Here is a 27256-nt window from a genome sequence, read left to right as displayed (position 1 = left end):
AAATACTACTTATAATAATAAAAAGGCAAATATGTAACAACTATGTTTATTGGTTTTTGCTTTTTCAGACATGTAAATATACAGTGTTATGTTTTTTTTTTTTCAATTTGCAATAGAAAGCCATTTTTGATCAATTAGAAAATGACAAATGGTAGATATTTTAATGTATTGTTTGTAAAAAATTTGTGTTGAATAGCTGACTTTACCAACATTAAAGAGGAGTTATCCATAACATCTCCAAACATATCCTAAAACATTAATATGAATGAAAACATAGATAGATAAATGAATAGATTAATTAATTAACAGCTTCACAACACTATAAAAGTAGATTAGGAGGTCACGAAGGAATATTTGATCTGATGGTATAGAAATCTTTTCACCCAGCTGTGTCTTAGAATCAGATTCGAAATTGATTAGAAGAGTATGTTCTGAAGCCGCATGGCCACTCAAGTTTGTCAATACGAAGATTATATATGACTACCTGGATATGTGCTACAACCCTGAATAGCAAACTGAAAGCTTTAAACTGCAACCAATTTAACTTTAGTGTATTAACATTCTTTGTCAAAGTAAACTGAATATTTTGCTATAGCATAATAGCCACATACTCACAAAAAAACTAGAGTTAACCTGTCGATATCTACTTGTACGTATTTAGGGAGACGTCAACCATTAAAGTAATTTCTTTACAACACAATCATCCCACAAGTCTGATGTCGGTGACGGAATATATTTACCACTGAGGCGTTCGTCCCGAACGATGACAGTATATGTAATACCTACCTACCCGTCAACCCTTGCTAGTTGTTTACTCGCTGTACTGTACCTCGACGGTTTACATATATTACATGGGATTACATGCACGTAAACTTCATTAGTGCCATAAGAGGGGACCTGCAGGATGGCACGGGTTTGGCATCTAATGGTCTATCTCCTGGCCAGGTCTCTTTCAACACTCTCTGCCCAAGGTAAATAATGTCTGTTGTGGGAGATACTTAACACTTCTACATGTAAAGTATGTTTTTCTTTTCCTATGTTCTTGTTTCCTCAACATGATCCATTGGTATGTGTATTATAATGTATGTATGTAGGTATGTTGGTGTACAGTATATGCAACATGATTTCTGTTTGAAAACTACAAATGTATAGTGATATTTTCCAGATTTTTCACGAAGGTTGAATAAAAGTGGCGTTAAGTAAAATGTAGTTCTAAACATAAAGAATCTATGAACGTGCATTTTACAAACCACATCAACATTCAGCCATTGGCTAATTGGTGTCCTTTAAGTGAATTATATTTATTGCCATATTAGACTCGATGATAATGAGAGATTTTGTCAAACGTCTGGACGATGATGTTCAGTTGAACAATAATTTATTTATTAGAACGTCATACTACCTTATGGACAGTCACCATAACGACGGGGTATCACTGTGTCATGTGAAATACTGCCCTTGATTTGACAGAACCACAACTTACGTATTGTATACGGAACAACTACATTTGCCTTTTGTTAGAATAATCTAACCATGTGGAATGACAAGTGACCATGATCAAGTAATTGTAACTCATGATTAGAAACCTCAAACTAATGTTACGTGACGGTTATAGAGGACGTCTGCAATGTTCTATTAATCGGCTACCAGATACACAACATGCACATTGTGAAGAATATTCAAATTTCTTACTTGTTTATGTTAATTCAACAAGCTTGCTGTGATCTGTATGTTCAAACGTGTACACCTTACATATAGGTAACGATTGTCACGATTATCACACACGTACGTGTACGTATTGTATACTGCATCTCTAAGGGAATCAATGAGGTCTATTTCACAAAACAAACAAAAAACCACTAACATTTTTGAGTGAATTCTTAAAAATGGTCACATTCGTGAAAGAAGAATTTTATTTTGTTCCCAATTTGGTAGTTAAATTAAAACAATGAAAAAGACTTGAAGTATCATAGAGAGTGAAAATAATTTTCATGTGATAAGTGTTTGTTTCTCTCGCCAGTAATATCATCATTTAATACTCAAATCAAAATTTTGCAAGGGCCTCCCATAGTAAGCAGTGGTTCAGAAAATTGTCCTTTTATTGGAATTTATTTGTCTATTTTTTGTACTCAGATTAGTACAGCAGAAACCTCCGAAACCTAAGTAGGAAGAATACTGGATAGACAATGCGGTAAAGACATGTTTAGCAAATCAATTAAATTATCTTCTATTTTAACTTATGATAGAGAATTCAATTTAGCAGACCAAAGAATGATTCAGAGTCATTAATCACTGACCAAAAATAACACAGAAACGAAAGTAGTCAATGACCGTACCCACTAACTTCCATACGTGGAATTAAAATAAATAATTAGATAACCATAACAGGCAATAGTTGTGTGGAAGTTTTATTTTAACATCTTTCTACGTTAAAGAAATAGTTTTATGTCTAATAGATTTGGAAAAAAACGCATTTCCTTGTAGGCATCGTAACAGTTTTTAAAGGTAAAACGGTGGTTATTAAGTCATGAAAAGATCTTATGTTCAAATAATTTATACATAATTAATGCGATCTCGCCTTCTATTGGTGTCGAGAGGAATCTTTAAAGGCAATACGAGTGTTTGGACTTGATAACATAATGCTGTAATTGTGTAGTCCGAATTGAATCGACCGGATGGCGTCTGATGGTTCAACAAGGAAGCTTTACTCGAGTTTAAACAACATGTCAGTGTGAGCTTTATATACATTCAATACTTTATACAACACAACATTTAATTCTCAGGCTTTCACTGGGGATGAAGGTAACGTGATCGTAAACCGAGTTTTTGTCTAACGCATGCGTAACAGAGAAGCTTTCGATCAAGATAGGAGATAGATTTGATATGTAAAATGGATTTTCGTTCAATCGCAAACTGCTACTTCTCTTGATTATAATGTTTAAAAATGGGCCACCTTTTGAAATTTTGATCCAAATATATATATACAGAAAGGATGTTTTGAAATACTGAATAGATAGGGGTCTATACAGCGTATATAATATTCACCTGTTAACTGTTAAAAAGCTTTAAGTTTCACAGAACATAACAACTAGGCCTATTGCATAAAATGTACAAATAAACTCCGTAAAGGTGATTTTACTGACTGATCGGTAACTATAAAGTTGCTAATTATAATGAAAATTCCGACGAAACAACCCACAACTTAACTAGATAAGTAATGTTTATCTTTGTCAAATACTTTACAGAAATCGTGTTTAATGTATAACCTACATCATACCATCTTTTCTCTGGACTGTATATATCAATAAAACACTACAGTATAGTAGTCCTTGGGATACAACACTTCCTAGATGTGTAAAAATTACAGAGAGCGATAAAACGATAACAAACTACGAACTTAAAACATAAACTTGCATGTAAATCCTTAAAAAAAGTTCAATGATAAATAAGACCATCCGCTGCGGAATAGGCAAATCGTCATTCATCGAACAGATCTGACTTCATATCGCACATTTCCAAATAAGATTTTCATCAATTTGCATCTATCGAAACCTTGTGTCAGTAGGCGATATCTGTCACGGAAATAATGTTTAATTTGAACAAACCTTGAACATAAAATCAATTGGAATATATGTATTTACTAGAAGTAGATAAAGCAGGGAGGTTACCATCTAAGTGCAAATAAGTGACTACATGTTTTTGATGTTTCGATGCTTTTTATTTGATCCATTCGCCTTTCGTGTCGATTGTTACCCAGATAGTCAGATAGAAGATGGAGAAATAGAAAGAAAAGGTATGGAATTTGACAAGTTCCTTATTACTGACATTTATTTAATCCTCGTATGTTGTTGTTAATACTATTGATAAGATAACTAATACATTCACGATCATACTGGGTATCAACAGAGATTAAATCACAGAGAGAAATAAAACCCATATTCTTAGCGGTTTCATCAACGGCCGGTGGCACGTTATACGCTGTCTACTTTTAGAAATTAAATTCATTTTCACATCGCATTTTTGTAGTGTATGTGTGTCTTTGATTATACTTTCCACGTGTATTTTGTCAAGTGACTGTTAAGCATATATTCTCCAATCCCAATGGTAACACGCACCCGTAAAGAGGCCAACGTTTGTCATTAACTTGGGCAACGTTAATATATAGGGTGATGTTGCACTTGTTTAAATAAAAATATCGACAAAATTTAGACGACACACTGTCAAAATCTCTAAATCCACTGTGTAACGTGACGCTCCCGGGGTAAAGTCAATCTATTCATTTAGATAGAAAGTAATAGAAAGTAGGTTTAGCATCCTGTGTTGCCTAAAGCTATGGCAATTTTACCTGTGCGTTATACATACATAGAGGTTACCTATGTGTTATACATTGAGGCTATATATGTGTTATAAATTGAGGCTATATATGTGTTATACATTGAGGCTATATATGTGTTATACATTGAGGCTGTCTATGTGTTATACATTGAGGCTATATATGTGTTATACATTGAGGCTGTCTATGTGTTATACATTGAGGCTATATATGTGTTATACATTGAGGCTGTCTATGTGTTATACATTGAGGCTGTCTATGTGTTATACATTGAGGCTATATATGTGTTATACATTGAGGCTACCTATGTGTTATACATTGAGGCTATATATGTGTTATACATTGAGGCTATATATGTGTTATACATTGAGGCTACCTATGTGTTATACATTGAGGCTGTCTATGTGTTATACATGAAGGCTGTCTATGTGTTATACATTGAGGCTGTCTATGTGTTATACATTGAGGCTATATATGTGTTATACATTGAGGCTATATATGTGTTATACATTGAGGCTGTCTATGTGTTATACATTGAGGCTGTCTATGTGTTATACATTGAGGCTGTCTATGTGTTATACATTGAGGCTATATATGTGTTATACATTGAGGCTATATATGTGTTATACATTGAGGCTATATATGTGTTATACATTGAGGCTGTCTATGTGTTATACATTGAGGCTGTCTATGTGTTATACATTGAGGCTGTCTATGTGTTATACATTGAGGCTATACATGTATATGTGTTGTACATTGAGGCTGTCTATGTGTTATACATTGAGGCTATATATGTGTTATACATTGAGTCCATCTATGTGTTATACATTGAGGCTACCTATATGTTATACATTGAGGCTATCTATGTGTTATACATTGAGGCTACCTATGTGTTATACATTGAGGCTATATATGTGTTGTACATTGAGGCTACCTATGTGTTATACATTGAGGCTATATATGTGTTATACATGAAGGCTGTCTATGTGTTATACTTTGAGGCTGTCTATGTGTTATACATTGAGGCTGTCTATGTGTTATACATTGAGTCCATCTATGTGTTATACATTGAGGCTACCTATGTGTTATACATTGAGGCTATCTATGTGTTATACATTGAGGCTGTCTATGTGTTATACATTGAGGCTATATATGTGTTATACATTGAGGCTACCTATGTGTTATACATTGAGTCCATCTATGTGTTATACATTGAGGCTATATATGTGTTATACATTGAGGCTATATATGTGTTATACATTGAGACTATGTATGTGTTATACATTGAGGCTACCTATGTGTTATACATTGAGGCTGTCTATGTGTTATACATTGAGGCTATCTATGTGTTATACATTGAGGCTACCTATGTGTTATACATTGAGGCTACCTATGTGTTATACATTGAGTCCATCTATGTGTTATACATTGAGGCTGTCTATGTGTTATACATTGAGGCTACCTATGTGTTATACATTGAGTCCATCTATGTGTTATACTTTGAGGCTACATATGTGTTATACATGAATTCTGTCTATATGTGTTATACATTGATGTTGTCTATGTGTTATACATTGAGGCTGTCTATGTGTTATACGTTGAGTCCATCTATGTGTTATACATTGAGGCTATATATGTGTTATACTTTGAGGCTGTCTATGTGTTATACATTGAGGCTGTCTATGTGTCATACATTGAGTCCATCTATTTTATACATTGAGGCTACATATGTGTTATACATTGAGGCTGTCTATGTGTTATACATTGAGGCTATATATGTGTTATACTTTGAGGCTGTCTATGTGTTATACATTAAGGCTGTCTATGTGTTATACATTGAGGCTATATATGTGTTATACATTGAGTCCATCTATGTGTTATACATTGAGGCTACCTATGTGTTATACATTGAGGCTGTCTATGTGTTATACATTGATGCTATATATGTGTTATACATTGAGGCTACCTATATATTATACATTGAGTCCATCTATGTGTTATACATTGAGGTTACCTATATGTTATACATTGAGGCTATATATGTGTTATACATTGAGTCCATCTATGTGTTATACATTGAGGCTGTCTATGTGTTGTACATTGAGGCTGTCTATGTGTTATACATTGAGGCCATCTATGTGTTATACATTGAGGCTACCTATGTGTTATACATTGATGCTATCTATGTGTTATACATTGAGACTACCTATGTGTTATACATTGAGGCTGTCTATGTGTTGTACATTGAGGCTGTCTATGTGTTATACACAGAGGCTGTCTATGTGTTATACATTGAGGCTACATATGTGTTATACATGAATTCTGTCTATATGTGTTATACATTGAGTCCATCTATGTGTTGTACATTGAGGCTGTCTATGTGTTATACATTGAGGCCATCTATGTGTTATACATTGAGGCTGTCTATGTTTTATACATTGAGGCTGTCTATGTGTTATACATTGAGGCTACTTATGTGTTATAAATTGAGGCTACCTATGTGTTATACATTGAGGCTATATATGTGTTATACATTGAGGCTGTCTATGTGTTATACATTGAGGCTGTCTATGTGTTATACATTGAGGCTGTCTATGTGTTATACATTGAGGCTACCTATGTGTTATACATTGAGGCTACATATGTGTTATACATTGAGGCTATGTATGTGTTATACATTGAAGCTATATATGTGTTATACATTGAGGCTGTCTATGTGTTATATATTGAGGCTGTCTATGTGTTATACATTCACGCTACCTATGTGTTATACATTGAGGCTACATATGTGTTATACATTGAGGCTACATATGTGTTATACATTGAGGCTGTCTATGTGTTATACATTGAGGCTATATATGTGTTATACTTTGAGGCTGTCTATGTGTTATACATTGAGGCTGTCTATGTGTTATACATTGAGGCTATATATGTGTTATACATTGAGTCCATCTATGTGTTATACATTGAGGCTACCTATGTGTTATACATTGAGGCTGTCTATGTGTTATACATTGAGGCTATATATGTGTTATACATTGAGGCTACCTATATATTATACATTGAGTCCATCTATGTGTTATACATTGAGGCTACCTATGTGTTATACATTGAGGCTGTGTATGTGTTATACATTGAGGCTATATATGTGTTATACATTGAGGCTACCTATATATTATACATTGAGTCCATCTATGTGTTATACATTGAGGTTACCTATGTGTTATACATTGAGGCTACCTATGTGTTATACATTGAGGCTGTCTATGTGTTATACATTGAGGCTGTCTATGTGTTATACATTGAGGCTATATATGTGTTATACATTGAGGCTACATATGTGTTATACATTGAGGCTATATATGTGTTATACATTGAGGCTATCTATGTGTTATACATTGAGGCTACCTATGTGTTATACATTGAGGCTATATATGTGTTATACATTGAGGCTATATATGTGTTATACATTGAGGCTGTCTATGTGTTATACATTGAGGCTACCTATGTGTTATACATTGAGGCTACCTATGTGTTATACATTGAGACTATGTATGTGTTATACATTGAGGCTATGTATGTGTTATACATTGAGGCTGTCTATGTGTTATACATTGAGGCTGTCTATGTGTTATACATTGAGGCTGTCTATGTGTTATACATTGAGACTGTCTATGTGTTATACATTGAGGCTACCTATGTGTTATACATTGAGGCTACCTATGTGTTATACATTATGGCTGATCTGAAAGAAAAATTTCTATTGATATGTATTTTTTGTATATATGTTTTATTTAATAAAATGACATACGGAATGTTTTGACATCATATCCATCTATTTGACAATGAATATCTTAGGAGATAATAAAAACTTATATAAAATCCATCAAGCTGCTTCTGGCGAAAGTTGTAAGTTTTCCTGTCAATTATCAAATGATAGTGACATTGAGAATATATCATTTGATGTAGAATTTACTACCACAAGTAGTCACGCTTCATCAGGATGTATTAACATCACGTTGAAACGGAGCTTATCTAACATAGACTTATATTCCAAATCCTGAACTAACAACATACATACAAATATACGTGCGTGTGTGCGTGCATGCCTACATCCATCCATCCATCCATCCATCCACCGACCCACCCAAAGTTTGGTATATGGTACAATTCAATCTGCACCTCACCGAGACCAATCTAATTTACCCCTCACCGATTACGATGCTTATCACGATAACGATGCTCAGCTGATATTAAACTCAGAGGAGATATGAGTACACGTTTGAAAATATCTAAAGAAAGCATTACAATTTGCAAATACTTAACAATACTTATTCCATTTTTCAGAGGCATTGATTATTAGTTTCCAGTCTTCCGCCAACAACAACGCTTCGTTGTATACATATCGAGGCACGGTCGAGCAACTGTCAAAACCACCCAACATCCAGCCTGTGGTGACATCATTCTCGTTAGCCGGTGTGACTATTACCAGCCTGACCTCTGACCCCAGCAATGATGTTCTCTTCTTTTACGATTACTACACACAAGCCATATATCAAATGTCGAATTTTACTTCTTCGTCCGTCCGTCAAACGATTATGTTGCAATCTGTTCCCAGTTCTATAAACACTAACATTGCGTTTGACTGGATAACCCAAAATCTCTATTGCACTGATGGACATCTCGGTTGGATTTTTGTGATAAACTTGGCAAGTGCGAATGATATGCGTAGGATTCTCCTGGATACAAATATGGAGTCACCAAAGGCTATCACAGTCGACCCAACGGAAGGGTAAATGTTCACATATCCACTCTAATACTAGTATCTTCACAAATTGTATCATATGCAATAATCGAAGGAATTCTTTTTTAGAAGAAAAATGATATTTTACATAATCATAAGCATCAACTTTTTCAATAATCATGTTTATTTATGCCTGCAACATACTATACGTTAGTGCAAAATGTTTTAAGAGCAGTGCGCTGTATTTAACTAATTAACACATTTTAAAACTAATTCTAAATCCGAATATGTTAGATATTTGACAATTTGTATCATTCAGTGAAATAATGTGATAATAGCAAACGTCGTGATGACAGACTACAAATAATGTCACGATGACGAGCAATGTAGCGACGAAAAATAATGTGACGATTACCAGTACTGTAACACAAATTATATAACGACGAAAAATAATGTAACGATGACGAGTAATGTAACGACGAAAAATAATGTAACGATGACCAGTACTGTAACACAAATTATATAACGATGACGAGTGATGTAACGACGAAAAATAATGTAGCGATGACCAGTACTGTAACACAAATTATATAACGATGACGAGTGATGTAACGACGAAAAATAATGTGACGATGACGAGTAATGTAAAGATGAGTAATAATGTTATGAAAGCAAATAGTATGATGATGATAAATGTTGCAATAACAACAAAAAATAGTGTAACGATGAGAAATAGTGTAACGATGAGAAATAGTGTAACGATGAGAGATAGTGTTACGATGAGAAATAGTGTTACGATGAGAAATAGTGTTACGATGAGAAATAGTGTAACGATGAGAGATAGTGTTACGATGAGAAATAGTGTAACGATGAGAAATAGTGCTACGATGAGAAATAGTGTTACGATGAAAAATAGTGTAACGATGAGAAATAGTGTTACGATGAGAAATAGTGTAACGATGAGAAATAGTGTTACGATGAGAAATAGTGTAACGATGAGAAATAGTGTTACGATGAGAAATAGTGTTACGATGAGAAACAGTGTTACGATGAGAAATAGTGTTACGATGAGAAATAGTGTAACGACGAGAAATAATGTAACGATGACAAATTATGTAATTATACCGCTGATGAGATATCTGATTCCATCATTACAGTTTCATGTTCTGGGGAGACAACTACAGAGGTAGCACCCGTATAGAGCGGGCAGACCTGTCTGGGGAGTTTCGTCAGGTGATTGTGTCCATTAGTATTCTGAGTATCGGGGACATATCCGTCGACGTCCAAGAAAATCGTATCTACTGGACAGATACAATACGCAACACCATCGAACGCTGCATGTATGATGGCAAACAAAGGGAGATAATCCATCACCAGAATAATTACTTTTTCTCCAAAATCGTAACTGATCTCGTATGTATTTTAATTTATTTTTGTAACCTGTATAACAAAGTACGGTTTGCTACATTTTCATATCTAATATAAAAATAGAAGATAAAACAGATTTAAAGACGTAGATGAAAACGGAGAAGTTGCATGAACTCTGTAGAATGCGCAATAACGTATTACATTTCCATGTAACTTACTGTTACAACAAGTGGAAAAAGTTCATACCTTTTGGTCACAGGCGCTTGCATAGAAAATGTTTTTTTTTTTTTTTTTTGACAGTGGTATGTGTAATCTGTTAAGCTGAAGGTTGGCAACAACGCCACGAGCGAAACGGCACCCCATATCACTTCAACCGACTAAAAAACACATTTATTCAAACTGACACGGCGCATACTATATGCGACCGTCATCAGAAAACATTCATCTTTAACCTACCGTGCCACTCAATACGAATTGTTACATCCAAAACACAATAATCCGTGAAAACATCGCCGAATTCCTCGCTCAGAACGCCATTTCTCAAACGGCTCCCTGAGCCTGTCCAGATTCTTCATTTACATACGGGGTTCAAAGGTCATGCGATTATATAATCGACTGTCACCAGGTGCACTTTTTGGGGTCATCTCGGCATACTTTATTTTACAGGTGCATGCACAGGACGTCGTTTGCGATATCACGGACTAATAAGATAGCATGTTTTAATGCCATGCAGTGATGAGATCGTCCTTTCCTTTTCTTCAACTGCATCATTTCGGTAGTTGTTGAACTTCGTTTTCAATCAAAAAGATTGCATATAACGGTGCTCAATAACTTGTTCAAGACAGGGCCGGGACATTATACGTATACCATGAACAAGCAGTATCAGTTGGAATTTTTCGAAGTTAAAATTTGGATGGGGTAATAGCTGATAGTTGTTTGATATTTTGATTTTTTATTGTACTTGCCATCTATTTAGGGCTATGCCAATCTTCAATTTTTAAAAAATGGACCCCTACATGACTAGTTAAAAATGTATATACCACACACAATACCGATAAGAATAAGAGGTTGTTCTGGGTATTCTGGCGTTAGCCCTAAAATACTATAAAAGTCTGGCGTTGACACAAAATAACCACTACTTCCCCCTCAAGTATTCTCTTTTCTTTCTCATTTTAATTCAGTTTCATAATTCTGTAAGCACTTCAGCCAGCTTGATTATTATTAGAGTAGCGTTTGATGCTTACACACTCAATTAATCATTAAAAAACATCTCTCATATACTTGTTTTTATAAAATATAGAATGCAGGATTTTGCATTTACCTGCTATTTTTTTTCGGGGGGGAGTATCCGCGGACCCCCCCCCCCCCCCCCCCCCCCTTTAATTTCGCACGCCTCCTATTTGAAAATCCTGTGTCCGCCCCTGATTGTAGACACTAAGGGGCAAACTGATATCGAGTGTATTAAAACCGAAATCAAGTAAGAAAGTAATATTGTTTCGAAAATTTGAATAAAAAGGGGTTTAAAACAAAATGACTGAAGGAACTCAATATTTCGATAATCATACAGTGATAGATGTACTCATAAAATTTGGATTGAACTCGAAGAACTTCTAGCAAACATTAAATCTAACATTGTGGGAAATGAAAATAAATTGATGATGGATCATAGATCACAACGTACAAATCGTTTGGCAGGTCTGAAGTATGATTTTCGTATTTGACGACGACATGATATTTGTAAAATGTGCAGAAATAAATGAACTGGTCTGAAGTAAGTAATGTTGGTACACATGTATACGTTCCAGTAACCTGATGACAGTCTTATACGTGATTCACTTTTCTTTTTGTTCGTCCAGATTTCAGTAAACTGACAAAAGTTAATCAATAAATAAGCATTTTGTTCTACCTTTGTGACAATTATTTCATTATTTAGAAAACGATACGATAGTGACGTTCTGTGTGAATCAATTTATGCCCCCTCCCCCCTTTCCACTTATCGAAAATCCTATTCTCGAAAGATTGCAAATTTCATTTTCCCGAAAATTTTTGTTCCGGAAATTACTAAATTACTAAATTACTGGAACCCCCCCCCCTTTTTTTTCCAATTCCTGGATCCGCCTGCTGTGTACTGTCATATACGGTGCATTGTAATCTAACGTTCAAAATAATGAATAATTTATGGTTATAAATCATCGTTCATCGACGAAACTCTTCAAATAATCGTAAAATTAGACGAAACTCTTCAGCGAGCCGAAGCATTTTCCGGACAAAATGCATGCGGAGATGACCCCCAAAAGTACACCTGACGACTGACGATCATATAATCGCATGACCTTTGAACCCCGTATGTAAATGAAGAATCTGGACAGGCTCAGGGAGCCGTTTGAGAAATGGCGTTCTGAGCGAGGAATTCGGCGATGTTTTCACGGATTATTGTGTTTTGGATGTAACAATTCGTATTGAGTGGCACGGTAGGTTAAAGATGAATGTTTTCTGATGACGGTCGCATATAGTGTGCGCCGTGTCAGTTTGAATAAATGTGTTTTTTAGTCGATTGAAGTGAGATGGGGTGCCGTTTCGCTCGTGGCGTTGTTGCCAACCTTGTACTTAACAGATTACACATACCACTGTCATATCAAAAAAAAATTGAAAGTCATATTTTCTATGCAAGCGCCTGTGCTTTTGGTGTGTCTTTAACATTTGTAATGGTGATTTTCAGATCCATGTATGTGTCACAGAGGATTACCTGGATAGACTGATATGTATGTACAAAGGTTCTTCCGAGGATGTTCTATCAAAGAGGTACGGTCGGCAGCCTTACGGGCTTGAGATCTTTGATAGTTCTCGGAAACCACCAGCTTCAGGTACGTGTAGTGTGAAAGGTAACATATATAGTAGATAGTTTTTGATAACTCTCAGAAAGTGTCATCTACAGGTAAATAGATATGTTGTTTGCCGATCGTAAAAGGAATGCAAATTTATATGAGGAAATCGATCAATTTGTAAATATTTGTACAATATATTGAACAAAAGAAATTGTTCTCCATTAGTATATAAAATATACAATGTATATATATGTATTCAAAAAAAAATATTATGTCTAATTCCTCCTTACACGAGAACGAAACAGATAATAACTAAAAACAAATCGAGAAGAAAATCGGCCAGTCACCAGACTGACAGGAACTGTTTGAACGTCGGAGTATCTCATCTTTAATTCTATCAACATAGATAAAATAGTTTATGTTTTTGATAAGAAATTATTGAATGGCACTAGCGAACAATATCAGTTTGTCGGTATTTAGGAAATAGGATATCTGACCAATGATATTACTACATACATAATCAGCTCTCGACGTTTAACCCTTAGAATCACTTATAATTGAGATAAAATCATAATTTATGAACATACACATGAAGTCATAATAATCAATAATTGTATTTAACTGTTTCAGACAAATGTGCGCTGAAGACATGTCAACACTTCTGTGCCCCGACTGCTACGGGAGCTACCTGTCTGTGTAAGAATGGGTACACCCTTCAGGGGGACGGGACGTCATGTACTGGTAAGTGACTATAAGCATGCACACCCCAAAGTAGAAAAATGACTACGATGCATGGATTTTTTTCTGTTTATGTTTTAAATATCTCAAATTAAAATGAACTTTCTCCGTTTCTTGAACAAATAGTCCCTTCGGTAACATTAGTACCAGTACGGTGAAGAGAGTTTGATTTAAGATGTCTAAAAAGTATTAGTTGATATAAGGGGATAATAACGATGAGTCTTAACATTGTCGGCGGTATATCCTGATTATACCTGTAGTAATTTAGCTATACTAGCGATTCAGACCTACAGTAAAACGTCATTGCAACGAAATAATATATATATATATATAAACATGACGGTTTTGATTGTTTCTGCACGTTTGCAAGAAATACAGATCACTTTGAAGCACGTGGCCTTTCGGTGTGATGCTATTGTTTTGACATAGTTGCCATGCATGCCCGAAGTAAATTGACGTCATTGGCGGTATTCACCTTCGGATCTTCATATGCAAATGAGATAATTGATGATATAAACACGGTGTACTAATCTCCCTACATTGGTTTTAAATGTCTTAAATACAACTTTCAACGATACAGCAATAATTGTTTAACTTAAAATCCCACTAATGCATGCATTGAATGAGTTTGTCCTGTTTTTATAGCGGATCACGATGTACCCGTGAAAGGATTACTACTGGGAAACAGAACACATGTTTGTGTAATAGACTTAATGAATCTGATGACAAACCTTCAAAAACTTCACTCCTGCTTACTAGACAATCTAAAAGATTTGACATTTTTGTCTGTGGATGCTAGAACCCTGGACGTGTTTTATGTCGATACGGGAACAAACAGCCTTAAGTCCGTCAATCTGCAAACACGGAGTACTACATATCTCACTAGTACAGGACTTGTATCAGGTAAGGTCGGAAATGGATTACGAAAACTTTTCAACTTGTTTTAATTTCTGCTATACACAACAATTATTGTGTGAATTTATATATAATTTTACAATTATGTCGTTTGACCATATTTGATCGTGCAATCAAGTGAATGGTATAATGCTATACTAGTGGGTTTAAATTAATATATTAAGTTAATATCACATATTTTAAAAAAGAGCCATAGACTATGAATCAAATGGATTGAACCTTTGTTGTAACATTTATATAATATAACTACATGTATACGATTTTACAAGAGGCATAAGAGATAAAAAAAAAAAAAAAACCCCAAAACGGGGTTTCATGAAAAATACAGATGTAGTTGAAAGGAGGGCAATGGTTAATCTTTCTGACTGAGATTGTCGATGACGTTGAATGTAAGTGCCGGGGTAAATGAATATAAACGAGTAGGCATTATCGTTTGTAGCATTATAAACTAGTGAATCTTCATTGCAAAATGACAATTTGTAATTAAGTAGGGTTCCATTAGATATCGAGTAGATATCTTTTCTGCACTAAGACAAAGTCAAAGTATTCTCCAAAGGCAATCGTATACTTATCACGGAAAATGTTTAACGTAATTCAGAGTTCGGGTCCACAACATTACGCCTGTTTTAGTTCATAAACTTTATATATTGTGTACGACGATGTATTTACCTAACCACCTAGATACTAAAATAGAAACAGCACTATGATATATCGTATATGTAAATCCCACTCTTCATTTTATCACTTGCGACATACTGTACTAACCAGGGTTAGCCTATGATTGGTTCGGTCGAAATCTATATTGGACTGAAAAAGACACAAAGAAAATCAAACTCGTCACCGTGGCAACGCGTGCGTCTAGTGACCTTGGAACTAGTACCCTGAGTCCGTCTGACGTAACGGTAGATCCACATGGACGGTAAATATATTGTCAATATCAGGAATTATAGAAGCTAGTGAATTATCTTATGTACAGTTGTATGTCAAGTAACTAAATCGTTTATACAGTTAATAAAAACAACTTAAATCAGGTGAACATAATATGAAATGCTGGGATGAATTAAAACAACTTTATCTTAGTAATACCAGGTATACCAGCAAAATCAATGTTTTTCACATTAAAAACGGAATTATGAAATGAAAATGTGCCATAGCTGAGAAATAAAACATCACAAGTTATTTAACAGAACAGTTTACTGGATATCGGGACCAGGTACATCTCAAAATACGATACAGGCGATCTCGACAAACGGCAGCATGGAGCAGTCAGAAATCGTGTCCACTGGCAATTCACTAACGGCATTGTACTACGATACACTAGGGAACAGGTATTATATTAATTACAACGTGGATGATGTATTGTTGTAATTGAGATCACTGCATTTGGATTTCAACCAAAAAAAAATCAACACTAAAGTTCATTGGGAATGATGTGCTGAATTGCATACATTAGAGTAATGCCTTGCCTATACACAATTATGCTTGAATAATCAAGGATCAATTGTGTAAAATACGTGTAAATTTTACACATTTTCAGACCAGTGTTGATTTGTACAACATATTGATAGTTTCAGCGTGTCGTTTATTTGAATAATAACGCTACTGCTGATATATGATCCATGCATTTGAAATAGCTTTATTGACAACAATGGATGTGGTGTTAACATGCAATATCTTAAACTGGGTTGTCCTATTTTACAAACTGTATCGGTACTTAAGACTGGGATTTGCTTTCTCATACACTATTGTTCCCCAGGGGGAAAGTTGAAGCACTGTCTACATCAAAAACGTTAAAATAGTGTTCCGAAGGGAAACAGTTTAAGTCCTGTCTACATCAAAAACTTTAAAAGTTACATAGATAATGAGTTTCAAAATACATTACACCGTTAACATCTATCAATGTCATTCTATTTTGTCACTTAATACTTCCTACCCTTCTCATACTGTATTTTAGACTGTACTGGGTGGAAGATGGGGCACTGAAGAGTTCTCTTGGAAGCGGAAGTGATATCACTGTACATAAGATACTGGCTGCACAATATCACTCACAGCTCCTCGTCTACAAGGTAGGGGTCAAAAAGGTATCCTTTAGAACGGTAATGTATCGAACATACACACACACAAAAAAATAAGAAAAACAAAACTGGTTTAAAAAAAGAGTTTAATCCAAAGCTTAAGTCAAGTTATATTGTACCAGTTAAATAGGTAATATATTAGATATATTTCTTTAAATACTATGCACATCAAAATTCAGAGGTACAGACTGGCATATTGTTTGTGACGAACCCTTTCAAAAGCAAAAGGAACTGGCTGCCAAGTTGGAGCTCCTTTCTAGAAACACCTACTGGATTATTGTACTAAACATTACAGACATGGTTATTGAGAATCGGAATGGAGTTTTATTATATTTCCCAGACGAGTTTGCTTTGTTAAAAATATGCTAATTTCCACTGCGTTTGCTTATGTATTGGAAAGTGTCTCTGAACTTGATAAATGCTAGCATTTGTAACCAGTGACTGTTACGGCGTAGTACAACATATCAATCATCCCTCGTACATCACATTGGAGCGGGTTGTATCGTTGCTTGAATCTATTATGATCTAATACAAGTTTTAAGCACATATTCAACCTAATTTTGATATTTGACCATTGAATATTTAACATTTTTGTCAATATTTTAAAGCACAATAATAATACCAAGCAATGATAGACATGGTCTAGAAAATGTTTGTGGATACTACGGCAACTTTAGTGAATATACATGTTTATGTGTACGGTCATTCCTAATTATTTCTAATCACGTATGCCCACAACAATACAAGTGAAAAAAAAAAAAAAAAAAAAATGTCAAGAAAGTATTCGAATTCAATTATCTAAGGTTTAACTTTAATGCTCAAAAATAACCAAAAAACGAGAAGCACAATCCCTGTAGAAATCCAATTTTATTGATAGACTCTTTTCTGTTAAAAACTATTACTCCACTGTATCAGCCAGTCAAAAAGACGTTACACACGACAACGTCATTTCTCTACGTTATAGACAAATGACATATCATTTAAGCCAATGATAATGCTTGTTACAAGCACCATTGAATCATTTTCCCAGCGTACACTAACCATTCTATCCATCGATGATATATAACGCATACCCTATACATATATTAGCATTTCCACTTATGTTAGAATATATAAATAGATTAACACTACATACCATTCAGGGCATAGTGCAAACACAGCACATGCACCACTCTACACTCTCCAGATTTGTCTCTATTTCACACATCACAATTAACATTTTGCATTACGGAGGTTATCCGTATAAACAATTGAAGCTTCTTCAGCGCGGCAATGTATACATCATCCATCGACTAAAATACAACATAGCACGTGATATCCTACTCTCATTAACATGCATACTGCATTTCCCTGGCCAGCATATCAATCTGAATAGATAAGATATAACAACATAATTATTACAGATAAAATCGCATCATCCTTGACTCTGATGTTTGTTCTGTACAGAGGTATGTTGTTTGGGTCGGTTCTGCGAGTTCCCAGTTCCACACAATGTCCATGGAGAATAAACAACTCAAAACTCTGGACGTCGATGGATTTGGAGATATAACAGGGATGGCTGTATTTGACAAATCCATGCAAACGTTGGAGCCAGGTCGGTTTCTGTGATGCTTTGTCATATTGACTGATAAGTTGCCACTGATTTTACTGTACAACCGATACATGCATTGACCTTTTGGCTAATATATTATCATTCCTTATACAATTGTGTAATTCTACTCCACAGAGCCATGCTCCGTCCTAAACGGTGGCTGTTCCCAAGTATGTATCCCGACGTCCGATACGGAGAGACGGTGTGCATGCACATTTGGATTCACACTGCAACCAGACCAGGCATCTTGCAAGAGCAGTAATTACACCATATATCATGTTTCCTTTTACGATAGCCAATTACTCACAAATAACATATTGCGACACTATCAAGACCGCAATTGTATGTATTATGGTTTAATATCATAGCTGATAATAATTGAAACAGATATTGTTTATGAGTATATTTCTTAACGTAACAAAATATAGCAGATATTCACAATATTTGAATGTCACTAGAACCCATGCAATTAACACCCACTAATTTTCAACCACCCATCCATTATTTGTACACCGATGTTCGTAATCATTTTATATATAATACTATTCATATCCCTGACGCATGTCTTTTAAGAGCAAGTTCTGACGAACAACTTCCTATTGGTACCCGACTTGAACCATGCACGTCTGTACCAACTGTCCCTAGACGCTGTCTCGCCTGAGTTCCTGGCTCTTGATATACAGGTGGACAGACCAGTCGATGCCGTGTATGATGCCATAAATCAATTCATTTACTGGACAGAGGCTAACCTCAATGTTATCAAGAGAGCTAAACCAGATGGTTCACAAACCCAGACTTTACTAACTTTCTGTAAGCATACACTCTTCGCTTTTGAAATATTGCGTTTTCTTATATGCAAATGGAGTGCTGAATCTAGTTTGAATATCGGTTTGGAAGTTAATCAATACTATACATGCATGCATAGTATTAATTAAATCCATGTCACGAGAAGATATTTTGTACGATACGGTCGTAAAAATGCCATCCCATTTCCAGAATTGAGGTTTTATCAGGGAATGGAATACGGTTTGACTACTTCACTATTAAACTGCTTTGCGTCGATTATATGTGTGTTTCAACCGCAGTACTAAAACGTTTTCTGGTTACATACGTCTAGGTATAATTGCAATTAACTACTGTTTCAATCATGATATATATATATATATTCAACAATATAAATGGATCAAACATAACCAACTACATCCATGAAATAAACAATTTTATATATATTTACGAATATATATTTCCCTGCAGGGTCGGAGATGGTTTCTCCTTTGTCATTTAATCGGGACATCGGAGAGCCCTGAAATAAGCCCGCTCTATCCCACTGCATATTAATCGTAGAATGCGACTAAAAGTGGAACCTAGAAGAATCGGGGATTTTCTTCTATGCGGAAGGGAGCATTGGAAAACCCAAAATGTTTCGTGGATGTTTAACCCTAAAATACAACCAAATATTAAGCGTAACTTATGTGGTTAATTCAAATTTATGCCTTTGTACACTTGGATTTGTCTACAACACTTCTATAAAACATATCTTACTTAGCACAAGAGTATCCCGAACGGTTGGCCATCGATTCTGGTACTGGGAACGTGTTCTACACGACCTCGGCTGTCGGCGACACTTCCGAGAGGGACGGTAAAGTCGGAGTGCTAAGGATAATCCAGGACCATGTCTACAATAAGGTGTTAATCAAAGACCAGGGTGCCGCCGACTTTGTGCAGGGACTGCTTGTTTATCCTAAAAAGGGGTATGTTTCGTTTCTTATTCCATTATTAACTATATGTTTATTTCTAAATTGATTGGCAGTCTGCAGTCAAAACAAAGAAAGCAACCGTTTATCCTCATAGCGAAACCATCATGACAGATTTGTAAAAAGGTCAGGAAGCAAAACTTTATGATGGAATCATTAGTGCTACATGTATATGCAAGAGTCTATAAAAGGACCCTTGCTCAACTTAAGTGTTAAGTCGACTGCAATTATTTTCTTATTTCAGGACAAACGCTAGAGATCGGATCTTCAGATGATATTAAGAAACAACAACACTTACTTATGCAATTTGCCTTCGATCCGAGTTTCAAAATATAAAATCATTTGTTTAAGGCTGAATATCAGCGTAATTAATTGCGAAATGTTTATTTCTATTTTCTTGGAAGTTTCATGGCTTATGAAAGTTTTCATATCGACCCGTTTTTGTTCATGTTCATTAATTTATATTTACGTTGCTTATTTTATATTACATTGTTTCTGTATTCTTATTTTTGTATTATACTTGAGTACGTAATTTACAACAAAGTCAATAGAAGCACAGACCTTGAGATAACCTTTGGTACTAAATTTTCCAATACTTTATAGATTTCTAATCTGGAGCGTGACCGACTTTGATAGTACAACAGTCGTTGGAGCAATATATAAGTCTTTCATGGACGGATCTTCTGTCACCGTACTGGTATCTGATGTTAACAGACCTCAGGGTCTCACCATGGACTACACAAGTAAATACTTACAGCATTGTACTAATTAAATTAATGCTACATTAAAGATGGATGTTTCCTTTGATCTAACATAGATAATAAGTTAAATAGAATGCCACAACTCTATTTAACAACAACATAATACTTGTTTATATGAATGCAGATGTTGTTTTTTTTTGTCTTAATTTTCATTTTATTTTTGTATTGCGTGGTATGAATCTATTTGCTTCTTAAGCCTTGGCATCTTTCTGTATTAGATTATGTGTCGTGGATCTCAGGGACATGCTAACATATTTCCATGTGTGACTGTTCATTATGTGGATACACCTATGTATAATTAGAAACATTTTACATACTAGGGCAAGCTTGTCAAAACGTTACTAAATAATTTGATTAAAGAAAAAATGCAGGTATGAAGAGCCTAAGAGTACTATAAAGATTTGCAAATAAGTTAGTTGCACAAGGATTTTAGTTGTGTTGTTAAACTGCTTATCACTTTTGAATAACAGGGTCCATTCCTACACATGTGTGGCTACACTGATGTGAATCTATTTAGATATAACTTCTTAGCTACACTCCTGTCTATTGGGTATATTACTGTAAGGAAATAGATCATGTATCCATACAGACCCGTCATGTGTACTTGCTTCTCATCTGTTTTATAGCCGAACGTGTGTACTGGTCTTCGTACGAAGGAATAGGGTATACAGATTTGTTCGGGAACAAGGGTACAGTGCTACAGAGCTCGAAACAATTGACAGATTTGGTGGTATCTAGTAATGTCATCTACTACACAGGTAGAAATACCAGGTAAGTGTGATGTTAGGAGAATCTTTGATAGAATAAAACATAGGGTGGTCGTGTGGCACAGTGGTAACACACTTGCCTTTTACCTAAGCGGCCGGGTTTCGATTCCCCGATCGGACGGGAAAAGGTATGGGGGCATCTGCCCGACCACGTGGGTTTTTCCCTGAGTACCCCGGTTTTCTCCCACAGTAAGACCTTTCGCGCGCTTCGATCCGGGCCAAAAAGCGTGATTAATATAAGTTAATATAACTTGTTTCGCAATTGTTGTAAAATGAATAAAGTTTACATTTACGTCACTATACATCAGAAATATTTCAACAATTTGTAAACCAATACCAACCAATGTAGACCAAAATTAATTAAACGTTACATTTAAAACATAAATTACATCAAAATGGTAGGAGTTTATGACAGTCAATATGATATGAAGTTCTGAAATTATACTTTTCTGATAACACATAACCAGAACCACAAGACTTTCGATTCGTACATTCAGATATTAAAATAAGTATTAGTAAGCAAATGTCCAGCGGTTTTGATGACACTAGCATATGACAAAGTCAGGATCTGTCATACATTCCCTTTGACTTATCCGATTATACGATTTTTCAATATGAATGGAAATTATGCCATATTGTTCTAATATTTTACCATCTTACCTCAGTTTTCTTACGAAATTCGACTTTTCAGAAACGTCGTTAAGATCGACAAGACTACTGGAGCAAACATTCATTGGTTAGAAAGTACTCCGGAAGTCGGCAACGTCATTTCTCTCGATATATACACCGGGCAACAACAACAGGGTGAATTAATGCGTCAATGCACATGATGTTTATGTATATCAATTTAAAAATCTAGATATGAAAAAGTTACCTTTTGTTCTCTATGAAATGATGAAATACAATGTACCTGTATAGCTACCAACACAGTAATTACACCAAGGCTTAAGGTAAATGGCACTAGAGTAAGGTATACATGTATTTGTCAAACTTTAAACAAATTGTCAACATATCTGCGATGATGGGATGTAGTTATTGTACATTTTTGTAGTTTGAGTATGTGCAAAAATGAACTCAATGAGTGGTCATATGTTTTACTAGGGTACTATCCAGAGCTAACATAGGATCGTAGTGAACTATTTATAATGTGTTCACTTGCAACAATGCAAAATCATGTGACACAATTATATCAAATATGATGTGTTTTGTTACTACATTTACTTTTTTTATTTGATCAGCTAATATCAATTGCGCCAATAATGGTATGTGTGACGTTTTCTGTCTCCCAACACATTTGGGGAAATCATGCGCATGCCAGGATGGAGTATATCTACAACCAGACGGTCTGTCATGTGGATCAAGTAAGTTATGGTATACTTGATAATACTGGTAGTAATGAACTTAACTGAAAACAAACAAACAAACAAAACAGCAAAACAAAAAACAAAACAAAAACAAAAACAAAAACAAAAAAGCCCATTACTGATATTGTCTTGTCTCATTATTGCTATAAATATGTTTTGTACAAAAAAAAACGATATATTTTATTGCATAATACAATATATCTCATTGCCTTTTAAGATATCACTACTTTGCAAATAAGTTGTACTTAAATATAAATTTTAAAAAATAAGACTGATTTTAACAATTCCAAACAAGAATTAAGACATGATTCAGGGATGTTCATAGGTGAATGTCGACGTTACAGGTGTGAGATGTGAAGCGATAATACCTAATGGCCTGATATCATCCTTCTGTACGGGAGTAGTAGGGGAAACCTGTACCTATCAATGTAATTCTGGTTATCATAAAAACACCGAACATTCCACTATCACTTGTCTCTCTGCGGGTACTTGGACGACACTACGAACCAATCTCTGCCTAGGTGAGTACGTAAAGAAAACATAGTATTTGTAGGTAGGTCGTAAATATATACTCACCAAATCCCCAAAGAAAACAAATTCTATAGTAATATATTCATGATAAGAAACACTTCTTGTTTAAAATACATTAAAATGATATACTATGACATTTATGAATGCCCCTAACACAGCTAGACTTATACATCGCACTTACTTTAAAATAACATGTGTATGCATACAGTGGATTCCTCGCCTACTACCGTGACGACTTTACCGGTCATCGTTGGAGTTGTTGTGGCGGCGGCATTCGTTATCGTAATCATCGTCATTGTCGTTGTGTGTGTTTGGAAGAGAAAACGGTAAACAAAGCTGCATTATTTGATATTATTTGGTAGATATTTCCTCCATAATATGAGTGCCTATTTTGTATGGTAATGTACGTTTGTCGTTGTGATTGAGCACCTTTAAATGAGGAAATTGTATGTTTAATAATTATAAGGTGTATGTTTTATAATGTAACCGCTGAACACAAAACCTTATCGACAAAGCAAATATATTTAAGACAATGTGTACTTGATATATGTGTCATTTCCATTGCAGCAAACCACAGGGCTATCCAGACTCTATGTATCTGAGTAGTATAAACGGCATGAACATACCCACAGTGGTACAGAACCAGTATGGGCTGACCGACGACAATCTCGGCGCTGTAAGTCCACAACTTGTGGTGACACCTTCCGATTACGCTGAAAAGAATAAGATTAATCCCGCTTACCTCTATCCACCAGAAGTGCGCGCAAGATGCCCTTCACCGGATCATGTTTATGCCGAGCTCCCGCCGGCTTACTCGCAGACAGACCCTAACTTCATCAACCCGATGGGAAGTGAACACGAGGACATTGCTCAGCCAAATCCATACATGGATCCAGAATTGATCGCTGATAATGACTCATATAAACAACTACAGCAAGAGAGAAAAAAACGTCGCAGTCTACTGGAAAACTCCCCTAAGTCGAATTCATCCTATCATCAAAACGATTCATCCATGATGGATAACGACCGCAGAGCACATGAAAATCCGTATCTGCTGCCTGTTCACGAGTCGGAGGCAACCTCCTCAAAATACGGAAAATATGAAATTGATCACCGTGGGCTTAAGAGCTCTAAACATAACTTCGATGCCAGCGAATTTAAGCCATACCAGATTCAACAGGACACCGCATCGGCATATAGCCGCCCAAACGACATTGGACACTCTCCGAAGGGTCAGAGCGTCAATTCAGGAGAAGCTCGTGGCCTAGCTATCCAACAATCCAACTCTGATTTGCCTTCGCCTTCTCGACCGCATGGTTACACTAACGAATCCTATTCTCCTTATGTAACGTCTCAATCCAATCACCGTCGATCTTTACAGGATTCTCTACCAGGAATCAACACACCGCCATCCCAACAACTGTCTGGTCATGACTATATTGAGTTGGGGAGATGATTAGTTAATAAATCATGCATGTTCTGGTATGAAACATCTCCCAATAATTACAACAATATTAATGTTGATAATTTCGGAGATATCTTTCTATTACCTTTAACATTCCAAGCTGATAACGAAGATAATTAGAAAAAAAAATGAGGTGAAATGACCTGTCCAAATGTGGAAAAGAATATAAATACTAGATTTAATTAGAATCAGGCGACAGGGAAATAATGCTATCTTGTAGTTAACACAAAATATTGTTTGCTTTATCTGAATCAAAATGTACTGTTAATAACTGACTGTCATTTAACGAAACTTTAATATCTTTACCAATGTGAGACAGACAACAGTCTCTACCAAAATATTCGAGGAATGTAATGTACCCGGTGATCAATTTGATCTTTTGTAATGCAGTTATGATATAGACTATTTCAAGCTTTAAATACGCTTGCAACTACATAGAACAGGGTATTACCTTAATCAAACGGACAAGAAGTTAAGTAAACTTAACCAATGATTGGTATCAACTTAACTCTTTTGTTTTTTAGGGTCATATAAAACGTTATTTGTTTAAATGTATGATACATTTCCAGAATATCATAATTCGAACTCAAAATCGACAAAATAAGGACAAAATACGAACAAAATATAGAAATAAATTCACAAAGGAGACTAAGACGTGTTCCGGAGAAAACCCGCCATTGTAAATCTAGTACAGCTATGGACCATAACCAACGATATTGATAAATCTGGCCCCAACTTTGCCAATGAAGCTTATGTACTGTTTTCTATCACCGGTACTGAGAGTGAGCTGCTCTATTTAAACTCAATTACGCTCTAAAACTTGAGCAATTCAATGTAGATACCGTGATATTATCATCCTTATATACCTTACTTTCTCCCAGCCAATCAGTGACGTTGTAAGATCGGTAAAGCTTGGTGTGTGGTTTGCTGTGGTGACATTTTGTTTTGTTTAGATAAAGTTGATAACGACGCTTTGCTTTGATATCGTCTTAGAATACATCTTTTCGTGCTTGGATTTCTCTCTTTCATGTAAGATTATTCTATTTCTAATACTAGCAGTTATTATTAATAATGTTACTACTAATATTCTGGTCATGTGTTTGTTTTAAGCTCACCTGCCCGAAGGACATGTGAGCTTATGCCGTGTCACAGCGTCCGTCGTCCGTCCGGCCGTCCGGCCGTCCGGCGTCAACTTTTCCATTTAAACAAATTCTTCTCAATAATCAAGAGGCCCAGACAGCCAATATTATACTTGGACCATAATATAATTTTGAAAGAGTCAAATTGGCCAAAATATTTAAAAGACACTTTTACAAATAACAGCGACAGCCTGAGATCTCTGATACACTTGTTCTTAATTATGTTTATGTATATAAAGGATCACTGGATAACAGGTGAGCGATTCGGGCCCATTGGGCCCTTGCTTTTGTGTACTTATTTATACATTGTTATAACCAGCAAATAGTAAATAATAATATTGTGTGTATGTAAATACGTAGGGAATGCTCATGTAAATAGATTTTATTTTGCATAGGAAATAAAGATGCATATACATGTTCATGTTAATATCATGTTCGCATATAAAATACACTCATACTTTAATATTTACCATTGTATGGCACTGCCACTATATAACCCTACCAATTCAGTTGCGAGTTCACCAGCTTATGAACTGCCAACTGAAATTTGAATTTGAACATTTCAAAAAAAAAACAAAAAAAAACGCACGACAAATAAAAAATCACAGATGGTAAATATAAGCATTGAACGGCTTTCAGTAGCGCGCTTCATGGAATTTGCCTCTGTCCAGTTGGCATTCATATTGACTATGAATGCCAACTGAAAGCCGTTCAATGCTTAAATGAAGTCTCAAGTATTCCGTCGCTTCTTCATTGGGACACAATAAGAAGTAAACATTATGATTATAAATATATTTGTATTGAAAATACACCAACAGTATATATCAACATAATATAGCTTCCTACATTAGTAATTACTTTAAATTCAATGTGAAGTAATCTATAT

At 35.3% G+C, this 27256-nt stretch overlaps 1 protein-coding gene across 2 annotated transcripts; it reads left to right on the top strand.

Moving 5' to 3' along the window:
• The first annotated feature begins 835 nt into the window (after positions 1–835).
• On the top strand, positions 836–26802 carry LOC117321702 (low-density lipoprotein receptor-related protein 4-like). Of its 2 annotated transcripts, XM_033876213.1 has the most exons (20): positions 844–971; positions 8681–9125; positions 10235–10490; positions 13165–13309; positions 13901–14011; positions 14654–14911; positions 15692–15842; positions 16111–16251; positions 16878–16989; positions 18445–18592; positions 18725–18847; positions 19163–19399; positions 20136–20340; positions 20947–21086; positions 21731–21875; positions 22563–22675; positions 23110–23232; positions 23580–23756; positions 23975–24092; positions 24334–26802. In XM_033876213.1, exons 1-20 carry the CDS (start codon positions 905–907, stop codon positions 25220–25222), a joined length of 4104 nt encoding a protein of 1367 aa, XP_033732104.1. In that variant the 5' UTR covers positions 844–904; the 3' UTR covers positions 25223–26802. The 2 variants fall into 2 exon arrangements, with proteins under 2 accessions (XP_033732105.1, XP_033732104.1); XM_033876214.1 differs by lacking the exon at positions 23975–24092 and having other exon boundaries at positions 836–971; positions 24334–24540.
• Positions 26803–27256: the final 454 nt, after the last annotated feature.

The sequence above is a fragment of the Pecten maximus genome, chromosome 2 (genome assembly GCF_902652985.1).
Source record: "Pecten maximus chromosome 2, xPecMax1.1, whole genome shotgun sequence".
Lineage (NCBI taxonomy): Eukaryota > Metazoa > Mollusca > Bivalvia > Pectinida > Pectinidae > Pecten > Pecten maximus.
Note: the sequence above shows the minus strand (reverse complement) of the source record. Positions and strands in the feature narration are given on the sequence as shown.